Source organism: Pelophylax lessonae, assembly GCF_965119305.1.
Source record: "Pelophylax lessonae genome assembly, chromosome: 1".
Classification (NCBI taxonomy): domain Eukaryota; kingdom Metazoa; phylum Chordata; class Amphibia; order Anura; family Ranidae; genus Pelophylax; species Pelophylax lessonae.
The window spans coordinates 740,479,791-740,498,825 of record NC_138768.1 but is presented as its reverse complement, the minus strand read 5'-3'; the positions used below and the strand labels follow the sequence as shown (position 1 = coordinate 740,498,825).

General features: G+C 41.4%; 1 protein-coding gene across 3 annotated transcripts in view; it reads right to left on the bottom strand.

The window, feature by feature from the left end:
- Nucleotides 1-19,035, bottom strand: part of LNX1 (ligand of numb-protein X 1) — a 282,665-nt gene that overhangs the window by 204,228 nt on the left and 59,402 nt on the right. The window contains exon 1 of one of the 3 annotated variants that reach the window (XM_082256710.1): nt 15,309-15,701. The exons of the other annotated variants lie outside the window; for them this stretch is intronic. Within the exon in view, the coding sequence (XP_082112836.1) occupies nt 15,309-15,400 (92 nt within the window). The 5' untranslated portion in view covers nt 15,401-15,701. Of the gene's footprint in view, nt 1-15,308; nt 15,702-19,035 lie in introns of those variants that run through there. 3 annotated transcript variants of the gene reach the window in all.

Sequence of the window (19,035 nt, the reverse complement as noted above, 5' to 3'; positions counted from 1 at the left end):
ACATGACCGCGCTGTGCGCTCCCGATTGCACATGCGCGGTCATCTTCCGGGCTCCTGTATTGTGATCGGCTGTGTCATTGGAACACAGCCGATCACGTGGGAAACAGCCATGCCCATTGGCTGTTTCCCCCCTGCCGGTGACGGGGGGTGTCCCGACACCGGCAGTGCAGGGCGGCGCGCACACGATCACGCGCCTGCCCTGCTTTTCTGGGTTCACGTCATATGACGTCTTCCCAGAACAATGGCCGCACCGTCCCACCGTCATTTGATGGCGGGCGGGTGGCAAGTGGTTAAAAATATGACAGCACTGAAATCTGAAAGTTGGCCTGAGCAGGAAGGGGGTTAGAGTGTCTGGTATTGAAGTGGTTAAGGAACACTTAATAAAAGTTTTAGCAACAAGGTGCAGATTTCACCTAACACAATCTATGTGAGTAACCTGACAGTCTGTACAGAAAATGAAATATTATACCTAGAGATAAGTGTGATGAGAAAATGTCTTTATAGTTGAGATATGGAAAACCACTAGAGGGGATACAAGAACATCTCTCAATGTATGACAGACTGTGCCTTATAAGTCTGTACTGTCTCATCACAGGCATTTAAATTGACTTCCAGTTGTCCTGAGGGTAGGAACATACATTATACATAAGTGTGTACCTGAAAGCAATTTTTATTTAACTTTTAAGTTACTGTTCATTTTTTTTTCTAGATGTTATTTAACCACTTACACCCCGGAAGATTTTACCCCCTTCCTGACCAGGGTCTATTTTGCGATTCGGCACTGCGTGAATTTAACGGACAATTGCGTGGTCATGCGACGCTGTATCTAAACAAATTTGACATCCTTTTTTTCCCACAAACAGAGCTTTCTTTTGGTGGTATTTGATCACCTGTGCAATTTTTTGATCATGCGCTATAAACAAAAAAAGATTGTCAATTTTGCAAAAATAACAATATTTTTCACATTTTTTTTATATGAAATTCCCCAAAAAAATGTAAAAATCAAAACTTTTTAGCATTTTAGGCCAATTTGTTTTATGCTACATATTTTTGGTAAAAAAAAATCGCAAAAAGCGTATTTTGATTTGTTTGCGCAAAAGTTATTGCGTTTACCAACTAAGGGGAAGATTTTTGTCATTTTTGTTGTTTTTTTTAACGCGTAATGGCGGCGATCTGCAATTTTTTTTGCGGGACTGCAACATTGTGGCGGACAGATCAGACCCTTGACTGACATTTTTGACACTTTTGGGGTTACCAAAGACATTACTACAGTAATCAGTGCTATACATATGCACTGTTACTGTAGAAATGACACTGGCAGTGAAGGGGTTAACTTTTTTTGAGAGGGAGGGGTTAAGTGTGTCCCTAGGGGCGTGATTCTAACTGTGATTGGTTGTGGCTGTGTGTGTAAGAACAGTGATCAACGGTCCTACATAGCAGAACCGTATGATCACTATTCTTACACAGGGGAGAATGACAGGTCAGCTTTGTTTACATTAGCCGCCTGCCTTTCTCCTGGTGTAATGGATGATCGCGAGTGCCCGGCGGACATTGGGTCCGCCGGGCACGCGCACGGGGGGGTCCGTGACCGAGCGGGAGCGCGCATCCGGCTGCGCGGGCTCGCTCCCCAGAGCCTCACAGGCTAGCGACGTAGACCTACGTCGCTTTGCCTGTGAGGGGCTGACTGCCGACGTAAATCGTCATTAGGCAGTCGGCAAGCAGTTAATATAACGATTCAAGGCTTTCTGTTTACCAACTGCTTGTATGTCAGACATATGCAATTATCACCTTGCTGAAGGACTGCCGAGAGAAGAAATTGCAGATTTGTTTTCAACCAGTCTAGTCTAAGAAAAGTGATGGCAACTGCATACACAGTTAGAGCACAAAGCCGGGTCATTTCTTGGTTGCTACGCAGCCCACCCCTTACTGTTCTGTTTTCCTCGCTGCTAGTTACAAAGTGTGATCAGGCCAATAGGTTGGTGAAGAGTGCTGGAAGAGTAAACTTCACATTTCCCAGGAGGAGAATTGGTTATGTTTTGCTGTAAATCAATACAAAAAATAGCTTTCGGTTTTTATTTTTATGGTAGGAAAAAATAATAGTATTAAATAATTATAAATATAAGTTTATATTAATTCATTATAATACAAATTCCTAATATTAGTGTTATTATTATATCATATTATTATAATTTTAATTTTTTTTTTTCTGTAGCTGGTCCAGTGGAAACATGGGATTTTACTCTTTCTTATATCTGTACAAATTCTTAAAAATGTCCTTCGATTAACATCAACCAATTACAATCATACACTTTTTATGTTTTTTATCATTGCTATGAATGGGAACTTTATTACTTCCCCAGTGGGAAAGGTCTACTTATTTATTCTTGGTGACCTATTTTTATTCTTCTTGTCATCCTTCTCCCCCTTGTTTAAGGTGATTGATAATTACCCTGTATGAACTCTTGTTTTACTACATCTCCCCCGATTTATATGTTGTATTTGAACTCATGACTATTCTATAAGTCAGATGACTGTGAGAGATAATACGATTTAGCAGTATTTTATTATGGGGAAAGAGGTGAATAGTGCATTCAACTATTTTGGATACAAATACTGCAAATAAAATATAATAACATAGTAGTTAAGGTTGAATAAAGACAACAGTTAATTAAGTTCAACCTGTGTAGGTGTGTGTGTCAGTGACGATAATCATTTCCCATATCCCTGTATATTGTGATCTTTGAGATGCACATCCAAGAGTTTATTAAAAGCATCCATACTCCCCGCTGATACCACCAATTGCAGAAGAGAGTTCCACATTCTTACCGCCCTGATAGTGAAAAACCCCCTATGCAGCTAAAGATTAAACCGCTTCTCCACCGATCTCATTGTGTGGCCCCTGTGTCCTCTTACACTCCCTGAGACTGAATAGTTTTTTCCTTTGCTGGAATCACAATTGAGGTATTTGTAAATCGCTATCATATCTCCTCTCAGGTGTCTCCTCTTCAGTGAAAATAAGTTTAGTACTTGTAGTCGCTCCCCGTAATTGAGGTCCTCCAATCCCCTAATTAGTTTCTTTTCCCTTTTTTGGACTATCTCGGACTCCAGCATATCCCTTCTGAGGATTGGGGACCAGAACTGGACAGAATACTCCAGATGTGCCTGGACCAGTGTTTTATTAAGTGGCAGGATTATAGTTTTATCTCTGGTGTATATGACCAGCTTGATATTGCATGCTATTGTTCAGTCTGTCTTCTACTAGGACCCCAGGTCTTTCCTAATCCTTGATTCCCCCAGGGTTTCCCCCTCTAGTGAGTAGTTTGCATTTAAGTTTTTTTAGCCCCCAAGTGTATTACTTTACATTTCTTTACATTTAGATTGTAAGCTCTTCTGAGCAGGACCCTCTTAATCCTACTGTATTTTATTGTATTGTAACTTTATTGTCTCCCTTTTATATTGTAAAGCGCTGAATAATAATAATAATAATAATAATAATTTCTCCACATTAAACCTCATTTGCCATGTAGCTGCCCAATCCATTATTTTGTTCAGGTCTTTCTGTAAGATTTCTATATTCTGATGTGAAGTTATTGCCCAGCTTATTTTTGTGTCGTCCGCAAAAACTTAGATTGAGCTATGTATCCCATCCTCTATATCATTTATGAATAAGTTAAACAGAATAGGTCCCAAGACAGAACCTTACTCCAGACCTGATTACACGTTACTTATCACCTCCCTTTGAACGCGCCCCTATAACCACTTTTCTAAACAAACCTTATGGTCTATAATATAATTATTATAAAAATGTTATTGAGTTGTTGAAATTATTGAAAAGAGGCTGATTCTGGGAAGAGGAAGAGGAATAGAAGGCATTGTGGATTGTGGCTGATGCCAGAGGATGGGGGGCGCTGGGTGTGTTAGTAAAAATTTAATGATGGAGGCCCAGGTTTAAGGGATTTTCACCCATCAGCCATAAATTTATGATCACCCCCAAAACATTATGATCATCAATTGAGTAGGTCCCCTTTTGCCTCTAGCACTGACCCATCGAGGCATAGATTCCACTAGACTTCTGAAGGTATGCTGTGGAATCTGGCACCAAGCCACCAGTAGCAGACCCTTTAAGTTCTGTTAGTCACACTGCCTCCACTGGTTTGCCTTCTACCCATAGTGCATACTTGTGCTGTCTCAGTTCCCCAGGTAAGCGATGCACATGCACCTGGCCATTCAAATGATGTAAAAGAAAACATAATTCATCAGACCAGGCCACCTTTTTCCATGGCTCTGTGGTCCAGTTCTAATGTTTATGTCCCCATTGTAGGTACTTTTGGCTGTGGACATGGGTTAGCATGGGCACCCTGACCCACACACAACAAACTGGGACGTACTGTGTGTTCTGACACCTTTTGACCGCAACCAACATTAACATTTTCAGCAGTTTCAGCTATAGTAGCTCTTCTATTGGATTGGACTATGCTGGCCAGTCTTTGCTCCCTACGTGCATCAATGAGCCTTTGCTGAACATGACCCTGTCCCTGATTCCCTGGTTTTTCTTCCTTGGACCACTTTGGTAGGTCCTGACCCCTGCATACCATGAGCATCCCACAAGAGCTGTAGTTTGGGAGTGTGATTTATATGAAGGGACGTGCCCCAGTGCTCTCATGGTTTTCTTTGCATGTAGGTTCAGAATTAGCAGGAGGCAATGAGTGCAGTAATAAGAAGAGGGCAGGAGTGAGGGTGATATAAAAAAAAGCTTCAGGGTGGGGAAGTGGGGTGAAGGAAAGAGAATTTATGGAGAGTGGACACAACAGTGAGAAAGAAAGGTAGACAGTGTATGTTACAGGGTGGAAAGATTAGAAATAGAATGGAAAAACAGATGAATGAGTTGGATAAAGAAATGAGGGTCACTTGAAGTCTGTATACTAAACAGGAGGGTCAGCCAGCAGGAGAAAACAGTTGAGACCAAGATAAACTTATTGAGTTCAGATGGTGTCAAGCGTGTATGGCAGCAACCAGGTGAGGAGCAAAATGACAAGTGTGTATTGCCTACAGTCAAGCATGGTTGTAGGAGTGTCATGGTCTGGGGCTGCATGAGTGCTGCCAGCACTGGGGAGCTACAGTTCATTGAGGGAACCATGAATGCCAATGTGTACTGTGACATACTGAAGCAGTGCATGATCCCCTCCCTTCAGAGACTGGCCCGCAGGGCAGTATTCCAAACACAACGACCCCAGCTGGCTGATCAAAAAAACTGAACTCAATCCCCCAGTCACACATTTGAGATGGATGGGTAATCCCCCCTCTGCGCTACTGTATTGTGACAGCGGGATTCCTCTGCTTCCGGGGTACAGTAATCAGTGCTGCAGCCAATTGACTGCAAGTGCCGATCAAATGAAAATATACCAACAGTCCCATTTGGGAGGAATGGATGACCTGAGACAAATATAGAGCTAAGGAATTCTAAGTCTTTCTTATTCTTGATACTTATCTACAGCATGCATGTACAGGGACTTGAAGCCAGACACAGCCAAGCAAGAAACATTTTCAGGAAGAGACCACCGATAGCATCCTAACTACTTCTCTCATTGCAGGTGCACTTAAATATGCTAAAAACTTACAAAAACTGTACAAATAGCTTTAATATATTCCCTTCTGTGGCACTTTATTTATGAAAACTATAATTCCATATATCTACAAAGATGGTAACAAGCCTAGCCAAGTAATTACAAACCGTACACTGTTGCGCAATTGAGGTTTATTTACCATGACACTAACAGCTGGGATTACTTTCCTACAAAAAGGTAATTAGGTTTGCTTGCTAAGAGGTTCTTGCACAGATGCGGAGTGAAACCTGAAAAAGACTCTTGCCAGAACTTTCATATCTGATGAGTTTCTATAGGGTATAGAAAGCAATTTTTCACAGAGATATAGATACATCAGGTTTGTGATGAATGTCTGCCTGCACAGTAATAGAATGCAAAATCATTCTGGAAAAAAGTAAAAGAAGCAAACAAGCCACACAGCAATGGTTTTGATTTACTAATGGCAAATAGACTGTGCACTATGCAAGTGCATTACTCCAGAGCTTAGTAAATGATTACAATGAATACCCAATCACATGCAAGAAAAATAATCATGCTTGCACATAATTGGATGATGGAAGTCAGCAGGGCTTTCCCTCATTTACAAAGTTCTGCAGCAACTGAACTTGCCAAGTGTACAGTCTATTTGCCTTTAGTAAATCAATCCCAATGTAATTAGGTCATTTTCTAAAGAACATACATTTTTCCAAAAAACACATATTCAGGACATTACCACGTACAAACCTAAAGTGAGCCTAACCTGGCTTGGTATGAGTTTTTATAATGATCAAAAGTGAAATACCTTTGATGTTAATCAAATAAGTTCTGCAGAGAGGATCCTAAACTCAGGCTATGCCTGGGTCCTTGGCTTCTACTCAAGTTGTGATTAATCCCTGCCCACAAAGGAACACCTCTTTCATTCAACTGATAAATGGCAGAACTATAGTCAGCAGAACAGGCTCTGAAATTCGAAAGTTTAACAGAACAGGGGCTTAGAACCAATCCCGATACAGGCAAAGAACCATTTACAGTTTAGATATTAAATACAAGGGGCTCCACAGGGGATCATTTTAATTCTAACACAGGTTCCAACAGGCACCACTAGGTTGCAATAGGGAAATATTTAGGTTAATTAAGTTTTTCTTATTTTAGAGTTCTTTGAATTTGTGTTTTCCTTCCTACTTGATTCCTACTTCCTACTGAATTTTATTGTTATTTCTGTACTGATGCTTTAAAATATTTTTATTTTATAGTTACATAGTTAGTGAGGTTGAAAAAAAGACACCAGTCCATCAAGTTCAACCTATGATGTGCGTGTGTGCGTTTACAGTTACCAGGGCATCGTATACCCCTGTATGTTGTGGTCATTAAGGTGCACATCTAATAGTTTTTTTAAACTAATCAATGCTCCCTGCTGATACTACTGCGTGTGGAAGAAAATTCCACATCCTTACCTCTCTGAGAGTAAAGAACCCTTTACTCAGTTTAAGTTTAACCACTTGCCGACCAGTCACATTGACTGTACTGCGGCAAAGTGGCTCGTTCCTGTCCAGCGACATAGACCTACCTCGCTGGACTCTTCCCCTTGTGGGCGGCACGCGCGCCCCGCCGGAGGCTCGCTCCTGTTGTATTCAGTTACAGCGGGAGTCGGGCCAGGGGAGGAGCGGCGGTGATCACCGCCGCTCTTCCCCGATCGTCGGGGAATCAAGTCTGGAGATCCGCCCGCTTGTGTAAACAAAGCGGGCGGATCTCCTAAGTGACAGACAGGGTCAGATTGCAGGGTTCAGCATAGCTGAACCTGCGATCTGTCCCTGTGTCACCCAGTCGCCTCCCCCCACACACGTTAGTAAGCACCAGGCATACATTAACCCCTTGATCTCCAATAAAAATGAACCCCTTCCATACCAGTGTCATTTTTACAGTAACAGTGCATATGTATAGCACTGATTACTGTAGTAATGTCACTGGTACCCCCAAAAGTGTCAATAATGTCAGTCAAGGGTCCGATCTGTCCGCCGCAATGTCGCAGTCCCGCAAAAAAAAAAAATCACAGATCGCCGCCATTACTCGTTAAAAAAAAACACCAAAAATGACAGAAACCTTTCCCTTAGTTAGTAAACGCAATAACTTTTGCACAAACAAATCAAAATACGCTTTACGATTTTTTTTTACCAAAAATAAGTGGCAGAAAACAAATTGGCCTAAAATGATAAAAAATTTAGATTTTTACATTTTTGGGGGGGGGGGGGGGATTTCATATAGAAAATTGTGAAAAATATTGTTATTTTTTCAAAATTGTCGCTCTTTTTTTGTTTATAGCGCAAAAAGTAAAAATCGCACCGGTGATCAAATACCACCAAAAGAAAGCTCTATTTGTGGGAAAAAAAGGACGTAAATTTCGTTTGGGTACGGCGTTGCATGACTGCGCAATTGTCAGGTAAAGTCGCACAGTGCCGAATCGCAAAAAGTGGCCTGGACGTAAGACAGCAAAATCCTCCGATGGTAAAGTGGTTAAACTGCTTCTCCTCTAATTTTAGTGAATGGCCATGTGCCTTTTTAAATTCCCTTTCACTGAAACAATTGTTCCCATTGCTATGGTCCCCAGTACAGTATTTGTACATTGATATCATATCCCCTCTCAACTGTCTCTTCTGCAGAGAGAATAAGTTAATGCTTGTAGTCTTTCCTCATAGCTGATGTCCTCCATTTCCCTAATTATCTTTGTTGCTCTTCTCTGGACTCTCTCCAGTTTCAGCACATCCTTCCTGAGGACCGTTGCCCAGAACTGGACGGCATACTGGAGATCAGAGTCTTGTAGAGTGGGAGAATAATAGTTTTATCTCAGGAGTAATCCTTTTTATATCTCTGGAGTATCCCTTTTTTATACATGTCAGTATTCTGTTGGGTTTGCTTTTAGATGCTTGGCATTGCGTGCCATTGCTGAGCTTAATTACAAGATGCCCCACTAGGACCCCCAGGTCCTTTTCCATCTTAGATTCCCCCCAGAGATTCTCCCCCTAGCGAGTAATTTGCATTTGTATTTCTGGCACCCAAATGCATTAACTTACACTTTTCAACATTAAACCTCATTTGCTATGTAGTTGCCCTCTTTTGTTCAGGTCTTCTTCTAAGGTTTTCATGTCTTGTGAAGAAGATATTGCCCTATATAGCTTAGTATCGTCCTCAAATACTTGTGCTGGTCATCCCATCCTTCCGATCGTTTATGAAAAATTTAACAGGATTGGTCCCAGGACATATCCTGTGGGGACCCCAGTTTCCACACACCACCAATCCAAGTACTCCCCATTTATCACCACCATTTATGACCACCTCCTGGACTCGCCCCTAAAGCCAGTTTTCAGTCCAGGTACATACCCTATGGTCCATACATACGTACCTTAGTTTGTACAGTAAACGTTTGTGGGGAACTGTATCAAATGCCTTTGTGAAGTCCAGATACACTACATCTACAGGCCTTCCTTTATCTAGATGGCAGGTCACATCTTCATAGAAGGTTAATAGATTGGTCTGGCAAGAACCATTCTTCATGAATCCATGCCAATTACTAATAATGATACAGTTTTTATTACTAAAATCTTGTAAATAATCCCTTATCATCCCCTCCACAAGCTTGCAGACTATTCATGTTAGGCTAACTGGCCTGTAGTTCCCAGGGATGTAACTTGGTATTGGTGCCACGTTGGCTTTTCTCCACTCAGCTCGTACCATTCCTGTGAGTAGACTGTCCTTAAAAATTAGGAACAATGGTCTGGCTATCACCTAGCTGAGCTCCTTAGGATACTCGGTTGTAAGCCATCTGGTCCCGGTGACTTATTTATGTTAAGTTTTTCGAGTCTAGTTCGGAGTCTGTCTTCTGTTAACCATGAGGGTGCTTCTTGTGACGTGTTATTAACTTTAACATAACAGTCTAGGCAACTGTATCCCCCCAATTCTTTTGTGAAGACTGAGGAGAAGAATTTATTTAGAACCTCTGCCTTTTCTCTGTTCTTTATAGCCAGATTCCCTTCATCATCCTTTTTGGGGCCAAAATGTTCTGGCCTCACATTCTTACTATTTATATACTTAAAGAATTTCTTGGGGTTTTTCTTACTCTCTCCTGCTATGTACCTTTCATGTTCTATCTTAGCTGCCTTGATTGTGCTCTTACATTTTCTTATTGCATTCTTGGTAGTGCTGGAATGCTGCCAATGAACCCTCTGCTTTGTATTTCTTGAAGGCCTTTTCCTTTGTTTTTTATATGCATTTTTACGTTGGAGATTTTTTTATTTTTTTTAGCTCTTTAAACCTATTCCCTGTTGGAAAGAGCTGGCCAATACCTTTATAAGTTATGTTCTTAAAGCACCCCAATTTTCCCCAGTGTTCTTTGTTCCCAGGATTCTATCCCATTTAATACCGTCTAGCATTGAGCGCAGTTTAGGGAAATTGGCTCTTTTGAAGTTCAGTGTCTGTGTATTACCCTTATGTTTCCCATTTCTGTGATTTATACTGAAACAAATTGACCTATGGTCTCTGTTTCCTAAGTTGCCCCTTATTTCTATGTAGCACCTCCCTAGGTACGTGCTAGTAAGAGAGTATCGTTTTTGGCTCAGTCTGCCTATCAGAGGAGCAGCAGGCAAATCTATATTGCTTTCTGCCTACCAGAGAGCAGGATCCGTGAGTTAGGTCTGCTCAGTGTGCTCAGTATGTGATTCATTGGGTCTAGAGAGTGTTTCACGTTGGTCCAATAGTGACTGTGGCTAGGTATGAGCTATGACAGTGCCATCTTAGGAGCATTAAAGGGCCCCGGGCAATGCAGTGCACTGGGGCCCTGCCTACACAATCACCCACAAGAATTAAAAATGCAAATTATCGATAAGGCGATATTTATTGGTAAAGCAGTGCAAGGCTAATGACAGCTTCCAAGTTCAGTGGCTGGCTCCGGTGAACACACACATGGACGGGAGTCAGACTCGACTGTCCTGTGTTTGCCTGCTCCCGTGGAGGCGGAGAGGCATTCCTGCAGTTGTGGGCTCCCCCTCCACGGACCAAGTGACCTTACAGTAGTGCAGGGCCGACAGGCACTTGCCACCTGCTAAGTTCGGTGGCAAGATGCACACGGGAATCTGTGCTGGGGCTGGGTCGCTGGGCAGGTGAGGCCCCTGGGCAACTGCCCAGCTTGCCCATTCGGTAAGACGGCCCTGAGCTATGGGCCAGGATGGGCATATTTTAGGCAAAATGTCTTTAGTTGGCTGCAGGCAGGAGGAAAGCATTTCCTCAGTTTTCCTTCTTCTAATGATCACTCAATGGATCTGCTGTAACTTGTGAGTGGGGGGGGGGGGGAGAGCATTGTTTGGGACAAGCTGTACACTGCCAGGACAATACTGAACTTGATGTCATCTCTTGGCCAGTATCTCAGTCCAGAAGGTGGACACTGACTCTGGATGATGCCAAAGCAAAGATGGTCCTGACTTTACTGTAGAAAAAGGGGGAGACATGATTGTTACAGATATTTGAGAGGTAATAAATACCTGTAGGCATTACACTTAACATTACTGAAATATCTCTTTGACACTAGGTCTGCTGAAGAATAACATTTAAATAAAATTAATTTAAAAATAAAGAAATACACTTTACTACCCAAAACCTATCCCTAAATGTTGTCTTGTCTTAACACTGAGTTGCATGTTTTATCTAAATAAAAGAGAGCATATTTGTGGAGCATACTTGGTATGGAAAGGGCTTTTTTGCTATTGCTTTTTATTTGCTCATGCCTTTTATTTAATTTGTCTGTGTATTCATAGGCAGTTGCATTTGTGTGAGATGTGTTCAGCTTGCTCTTATTTGCAAAATATACTTCAATTTAGCTTTTGCAGGTGCGGTAACGAGGATTAATAGGGAAGTGCTGTAGTGCTCATCAGAACTCGAAAATAATATAAAACCTGACATTGGGAGAGTGAACTCTCTATTCTGCCAAACAACCCAGAATATTATTATACCACAGAAGTACCCTAATTGTTAAAGTATAAATCTACTCATAAGTACACTTCTTCAGACTTCTTTGGTTTTTCAACACCCCCCAAATGAAAAACAAATTTTGAACTGGTGGTCTGGTTTGGCAACAATTTTCTTTCTAAGGTATACAAGTCAAGTGATCACATATACCCTGTTCCACTCTCATTTCTGTAGTATAGCACATTTAGCATCTTAAATGCCGATGAGCATGAGACACCAGGTACTAAAGAGTGACTTCCTTTAGTAATAATAAGAAATTCATTTCAGAGATTCAGCTGCCAAGGAAGGGATAGTGGTAACAAGTGCCAGATAATGATGCTGTTCCCTCAATTGGTTCTGGATAAAACATTGTTAGTAGGCTTTGAGGACCAGACATGAGCACCACTGATAATGTTGGAGCCCATGAGCTTTAGTGACAGGGCTTCTTGACTACTGGGGGCATGGCAGTGGGTAGGAAGTAGTATTAAGAGTTATTTAGTATCAAGGAAGTTGCAGACAATTGGCGTTTTTTTTCTTTAAAAAAAAAGGTTTAGCTCACAGCAGTACACATGCAGGGTCACACTCACCTGAATGCACATCTGCCAAAGGACCATCTTCACCCTCCAGGGATCTTTCTCCCTTCCCATATTAACACTGTCGCAGCTTTATTGACAGGATTTTACCTAGCCAGCTAAAAAACGATTCCTGACTGATCCCTTCATTGTTCTTTGATTCGTTGGGATGTCTGTGTTGAATTTATGGTTAGGGGAGACCTTGAATTCATGGTAAGTCTGATGCGCACAGTGCATTTGTGGATGGCACTAGTTTGGGCTGTAAACTGTTAGTTTTCAGTCTGTTAGATATGACTGTTGGATTTATTTGCATGTATCAACAAAGCTGTGCCCTTGCCCCTTCAACAAAGTTCTAGTGTCTTTTTGGAATGGGGTGGAGTGGGGTGGGGTTGTTTATAAGCAGGCAAGGTATATTCTTAATGGTATTAGGACAGTTTTTGCCTTATAATCCTCAACAGTCAAGATTTGTTTGGTAACAAACTATTGCATAATATGAGTAAGGCAGTCCTGTAAAGAGCTAATCATTCTTGATTGAAGATATGCATGCATATCAGTCAGTGAAAAAGCTAGAGCATTTCAGTACATATTGCTAGAATGTGCATTCTGTTTACTCTCAGAGCCTTTTCACACTGTTGTGTGGTAATGCATGTGTTAACTCTCAGCACACTTGCTTAGCCCTGCAATAAATGCCACATACACAAATTTTGGTCTGCAGTAATGCATTGGGCAAAGTAATGCATGTTAACACACCAACCAATGCGATAACTTAAATCAAGTTTTGCATGAGGCATTGCAGTCAGCTTCAGAAAGCTTTCAAAGTCCTTCTGGGGGACCTGAAGTCATGTGTCAGTTCATGACTCTGTTCTGTACCATCCTTCACTGGAGGGACACAAAGGGCAGGGCAGAGAACCAGGGACCACAGATTAATGGACAGGAAGAAAGAATGCAGTATGGATTTAGCTAGGAAGGCAGTTTGCTATATGAGCAAAAGATACCTTTTGGGATGAAAAGTAGAGTCATCCAGCAAAATATTCATGTTCAGCTGAAAAGAGTCATTGACAGTGCCCAGTAATGGTTCAAGACGTAGTGGAAAAGGGGCACTAGACACAGATTTTCACAGGTTATCAGAATGTGGAGGTCGTTAGTCAAAGTCATTACTTGAGCCCAACATGTCTGCATTTGGCAACTCACAAGAAAGGGGGATTCCCAAGAGGAGGACATTCACCTGAGTGGAGACATCCAAATGTAATAGGTCAAAGAGAGTGTCAAATGAAAAATTCTTAGTTGTCCAACGTCAAAGGGCCCTTGCTACTTCCACAGTGAACACCAGGAATGACTATTGTCTATGACATACTCTACCTGCAGATCAGTCTGCTTAGGAGTACTTTTGAGTCCACTTAACATTTTGCCATTGTACCCAGCCCTGATGAAGGAGAATTGTGTGGCCCCTAAAACGCATTGGCCAAACTTTGCCCTGCTTGTTGTAATCAGTTGGACAATAATGATTTTGGACTCCTAAAGAGTTTGGCTCTCTCTTTGACCTATTACACAGTGCCCAGTATAGCAAGGCTGCCTTTGCTGACCTGTCTGGCTATCTCTGGCTTTCTGAGTCACTTACCTGGAACAAGTATGCAGATCTATTTGTTCCAGGTCTGTACATCAGAAAGTACTGAAGCCACTGGATCGGCGTGATAGCCCCTATACCTTGTCAGCATTTGCAGTCTTTGTATTCTTTCCATACCATTTCCTTTTAAATGACTAATGACACAACGCCGGTGGCAGTACTACTTACTTCCACTTCTTACATTAATCTGTTGACGTTGCAGAGTCTACATTGTGCTGGATTAGCTCTCAATTGTGCTACTGAGCTTTGACTATTAAAACAATTCCCACCTACATGTGTCTACATCTCACCATATCTCAAATGCAGATCACTGAACGTAAACAGAAGGACACGTGACAAAAAAATAGCTGTTGATTCAGACTTCACACAGTGGTAATTGAGGAATAAGCATTGCTTCTGTGGCACCTTTTCTTGCCATAGTATGTGCAATTACACAGCTATTAATTAATTAATGATTAACGATGTGCTTCAGGGATGGAGATGGATTCGACAACAAGCTCTTTGTTCCTGTCCCCATTTGTTAGATCTGCTTGATCAGGGCCAGTCTTGCTTGCTGTCAAGTGCACATACCGGACTGAAGTGCTCTTGAAATGTCATTTTAACCCAATCCTTCCAATCACCAAGGCTAATCCATCTGGCGGAACTTACTGACCAGCTAAGAGGTTATTTCACGTGTGGTCCGGAATTTTTTAAAATATTTTTTCAAGAAACATGGCCATGGGATATATCGATGTATAACACAGATATTTCACACTCATGCACATCCCGGTCACTTTATTGTTGCTGCTTGCTAATCCCGCAAGAAATGGGATCGTTTCCTTGTCAGCAAACACATGATTTTTCTTTTTTCATTGCTTATTCATGAGGAAAGGCGAACATTCTTCTTGTATAAGAGGATGCTGACTATGTACTCTAAGCATACAAATCAGATCTCTTAAAGGGACAGGCGAATGCAAAGAACGAGAATGGTGGCTAACGAGGACAAAATTCTCACACCGTCGTGTTGCTTATTTACTACGGTACCACAGTAATAAGGATTATTATTGAAAAGTGTCTCCTACTGGTCTTAAATGAATGGCTATGCTGGAATTTAACACTTACCTTTTATAGTAGTAGCTATATTATTAATATACAGTTTGTATACACACACACAAGCACAGTGTATAATTTATATCAACATTATCAGATAAAATAATAACAATAATAATAATAATACAGCAATACAGAAACAATAACTTCCTGACTTAATAGTACATATAAATGCAAACTGCAAATAGCTTTTTAACTCCTTCTACACCAACCTGTGCTTTGACATACTTTGCACGGTCTGCCATTAAAAAAAAAAACACCAAGACAAATGGGGAAAATGAACACAATAAATAACATGTTTTAATGAGCACAAGAGTTCCGATTGTAAAATAACGTTGTTGAATGTACACAAAAAACACATTTACCTTGAATGATCACAACAGGGAGGTCTTGGACACATATGTGGACATCACACACAGACACACATATAGGTTCACTGTGAGTACTCACAGTTCAGAATACAGGAAATGTAGATTGCCCATATTGTCTATATAGTTGGCAGGGCTTAGCCAAGGTAGAACCAATAAGAGAAGAGCCTTCATTTTTGAGCACAACGTTGATATGGCTTCCTCCTGACCAATTTCTTGACAGCTTTTAATCAAAAAAAGAGGTTTCCAGTATTTTTTTGCAGTTGGTTTGCTGCTTGGTAATATCAGATGTAGCACATCATGGTTCTGATTGTAATTTCAAACTAAGCAAGGCAGGAAAAAAAAAAAATCATTGACCTGTAAGAGGATTAGTTCATTTGGATGCTAGATTGCTAGAGATGTGGAAGGTTTAGAGACAATGCAGCATGGATGGCGAGACAGTGACTTATGCTGGGAAACAAGGCTGATGTAAGGTAAAGGGACCAGCCTCCTGCACAACACAGAGTGGTTCTTTATAAACAGCTGGTACATTTACATCACTGGCTAGAAGCAGATGGGTTGTGAGAGCTTAGGCAACCAACAAGCTCTGACTGCTTTATGCTGTGCAATGTATATATATATATATATATATATATATATATATTGTACTGTAATGCAACCTCTTTAGGTAGATGAACCTTTGCAATCAACATATATTAATGGGCTCTGTAATATTTTAGGAAATGATAATGTATTCACAGAAAAATCTTAATCCCTTTTGTTGCACACTGTTAAAGTTGACAGCTCCACTCAAAACTGATATATCCATTTTGTTTCTGACAAGTTGGATGACATGCTGGTTTTAGGGTGGCCATAGACATGGGACCGGTCACCATTCTTGCCTGATGACACATTTTCAGTACTGTTAATCCTTTGCTCCTCTCCATAGGAGTGTAAAGGATCAGACACACTCGTTAGTAAAGGATCAGACACACTCGTTAGAAAATCTCACAAAGCAATAATGAGCTCCATCAACCAAAAAAAGTGCTTGTATTGCCCCGTAATTTATTAGCAATTATCTGATTATCACAGACGTTGCCTAAAGTCATAAGTGGAGAAAGAACTATCCCCACTGGGGCTCACAGCTTTGACCCATTCTTGTGGCCACAAAGGTAAATGATGTTGCCAGGATCTTCTGATGGATTCACGGTATAAAAATGAGATCACTGGGAAATCCAGCTTTAAAGGGGTAAAATCTTTGTATGGACTTGTGGGAAGAGGGCAAAGCAGGAGAGTCTCAGCCTGAAGTATATGAAAAATATAAGAAAACTGCAGGAGGTTTAACCCACTGATGCCCACCAAAAACTGAAATATTAGCTTTGGGTGACATTGAAACTGTCATATATTATTATATATTGAACAGACGTTGAATCATAAAGTGATTGTAAATTATCACCTTTTGGAACAACCCATCCAAGTTTAAAATAGAAATGAAAGGCAAAACATTTGTATATAGTTTTAAGAAAAAAACATTATGGATACCTTTTTTCCCTTTTTTGTAAGTCATTACATTCCCTCTGTTTACAGCTGCATAAGAGCTGGGGGAGGAGAAGCAACAGTACACTGAGCTTCCCAGTAAAATACTTTGTAGGGGAGGAAAGCAGGCTGAGTTCCCAGCACAGCTAGAGAACTGACCATGTTGTGCTCTGATCCTTGGTGTGGTCAGTTATTACTTGGAAAGCAGAGGGACTGGCAGGAACACCAGGGACACAAAGGAAGCAATACAAAGAGAAAAGGACACTTTTTCATACAAGTTTCTGGTACAGAAGGCACATCAGGAACATGAAATGTTGGAGTAACAAACACTTTAAGCTAGCTATACGTGCATAGATTTCTCTCATTTAGCCCACGGGTGGAACAAAATAAATCAAATAGATCTCTCCATTTACACTAAACAGCTTGATAGAGGAATCTCCCCTGCTGGTTATTGTATTCAGCCCCTGCAGCTGTCTCAATAACTAAACGCTGACTGCAATTGATTGCATATACTGTTCAGTGGACAATTTTCCAGACAGCTCCCTCAATTTTTCAATCAAAGTTTGTCAACCAGGTAGTATTGAATGGGCCAATCCCAGCTTGCATTTCGGGGCATTCAGCAAGTATCGGCCAAAAATCAAAACCGTGTACGGCCAAGCCTTAGTATTTAAAACTAGAACATGTCACCCCCCCCCCCCCCCCGCCCCCCCAAACTTTGTAAATATAAATATAAAAATACCCACAAAAATTTGTAATGTTTTCAGGAACATTTATTGCACAAATTTCACAGCCCCCCATCAAAGTGCCCCTTGCAGTCTGCCCCCCCCCCCCGTCTCTCTAATCACAGTGCCCCCTTTTGCACTCTCTGCCTCCCCCTCACAGTCCTACCTTTGGCATAAACAGATAGCTAATACTATGGCTCTGAGGAAGAGGGTTCTCGCGTTAGCCCTATCTATATGGACACCTTCAAGTTCGCTTGTCTTTATTAAGGAATATGGTCCTGCGTTCTCTGGATTGCCAAAGGAACCCTTTGGTTTTATGCTTTTACATAGCATACTCTTGTAATGCTTTCAACTGCATCCTGAGCCCATGGTGGAGTCCTTAGCGGAGGTCACAGCGGAGTGTTTCATTTGAACGTCTTGCCTGCTTACTATACTATCCGGAGTCGGTAAGGGTATCCACACCTATTGTCGCCCCTTCTGGCCTGCATGATTGGGATCTTTTACCTATGCTCTCCATTAGTGTCTTTCTGGTAAGCGGCAGTCCTACTGGGGGAGGTGTCTGATTTACCTTTTGGCTATCATTTATTACTATCTGGTAAGAGGTACCTATTGAGTCTGGTGGTGATTGTGATTCATCTCATCCACATCTATCCACTATTTACACTTTCTAGCACGGGAACCTTGGTGTTCCTCATCACTTTGGGTGTTATCTCCAATTTTGTTTTTGGTTTTACGCTATGACGTTTGCCTTTTTTTATTTCATATAACGTCCCACTGAGGAGATCTACATCGGAACCGAGAGGTCCACCGTGGTATACTCCCTGAGGACAGTTGGAGTCATCTTTCACAATTTGGCCTTTCTATATTCATTTTCCGGTAAGCGGTACCTGCACAAGTTACTTCACGTTCATTATTGGACAATCATACGGACTATTTTATCATATGTTTCAATTTTTAGCGCAACTTATTTTATTATAGCTAATACTATTAGCAATGTGTTTAAGTTTGAGTAAGAGACATGCTACAGGAGATGGTCAGAGACTGCAGATATGATACAGGAGATAGCCAGAGACTGCAGATATGATACAGGAGATGGTCAGAGACTGCGGACAGGATACAGGAGATAGTCAGAGACTGCAGACATGATACAAGAGTTTGTCAGAGACTGCAGACGTGATACAAGAGATGGTCAGAGACTGCAGACATGATATAGGAGATGGTTTGAGACTGAGGACATGATACAAGAGATGGTTTGAGACTGCGTACATGATAAAAGAGATGGTCAGGGACTGCAGACACGATACAATAGATGGTAAGACACTAGGGGACATGATACCAGAGATGGTCAGAGACTATGGACGTGATACAAGAGATGATCAGAGACTGCAGACGTGATACAAGAGATGGTCTGAGACTGCGGACATGATACAAGAGATGGTCTGAGACTGCGGACATGATACAAGAGATGGTCAGAGACTGCAGACATGATACAAGAGATGGTCAGAAGAACGCAGACATGATACAGGAGGTGGTCAGAGACTGCAAACATGATACAGGAGATTGTCAGAGACC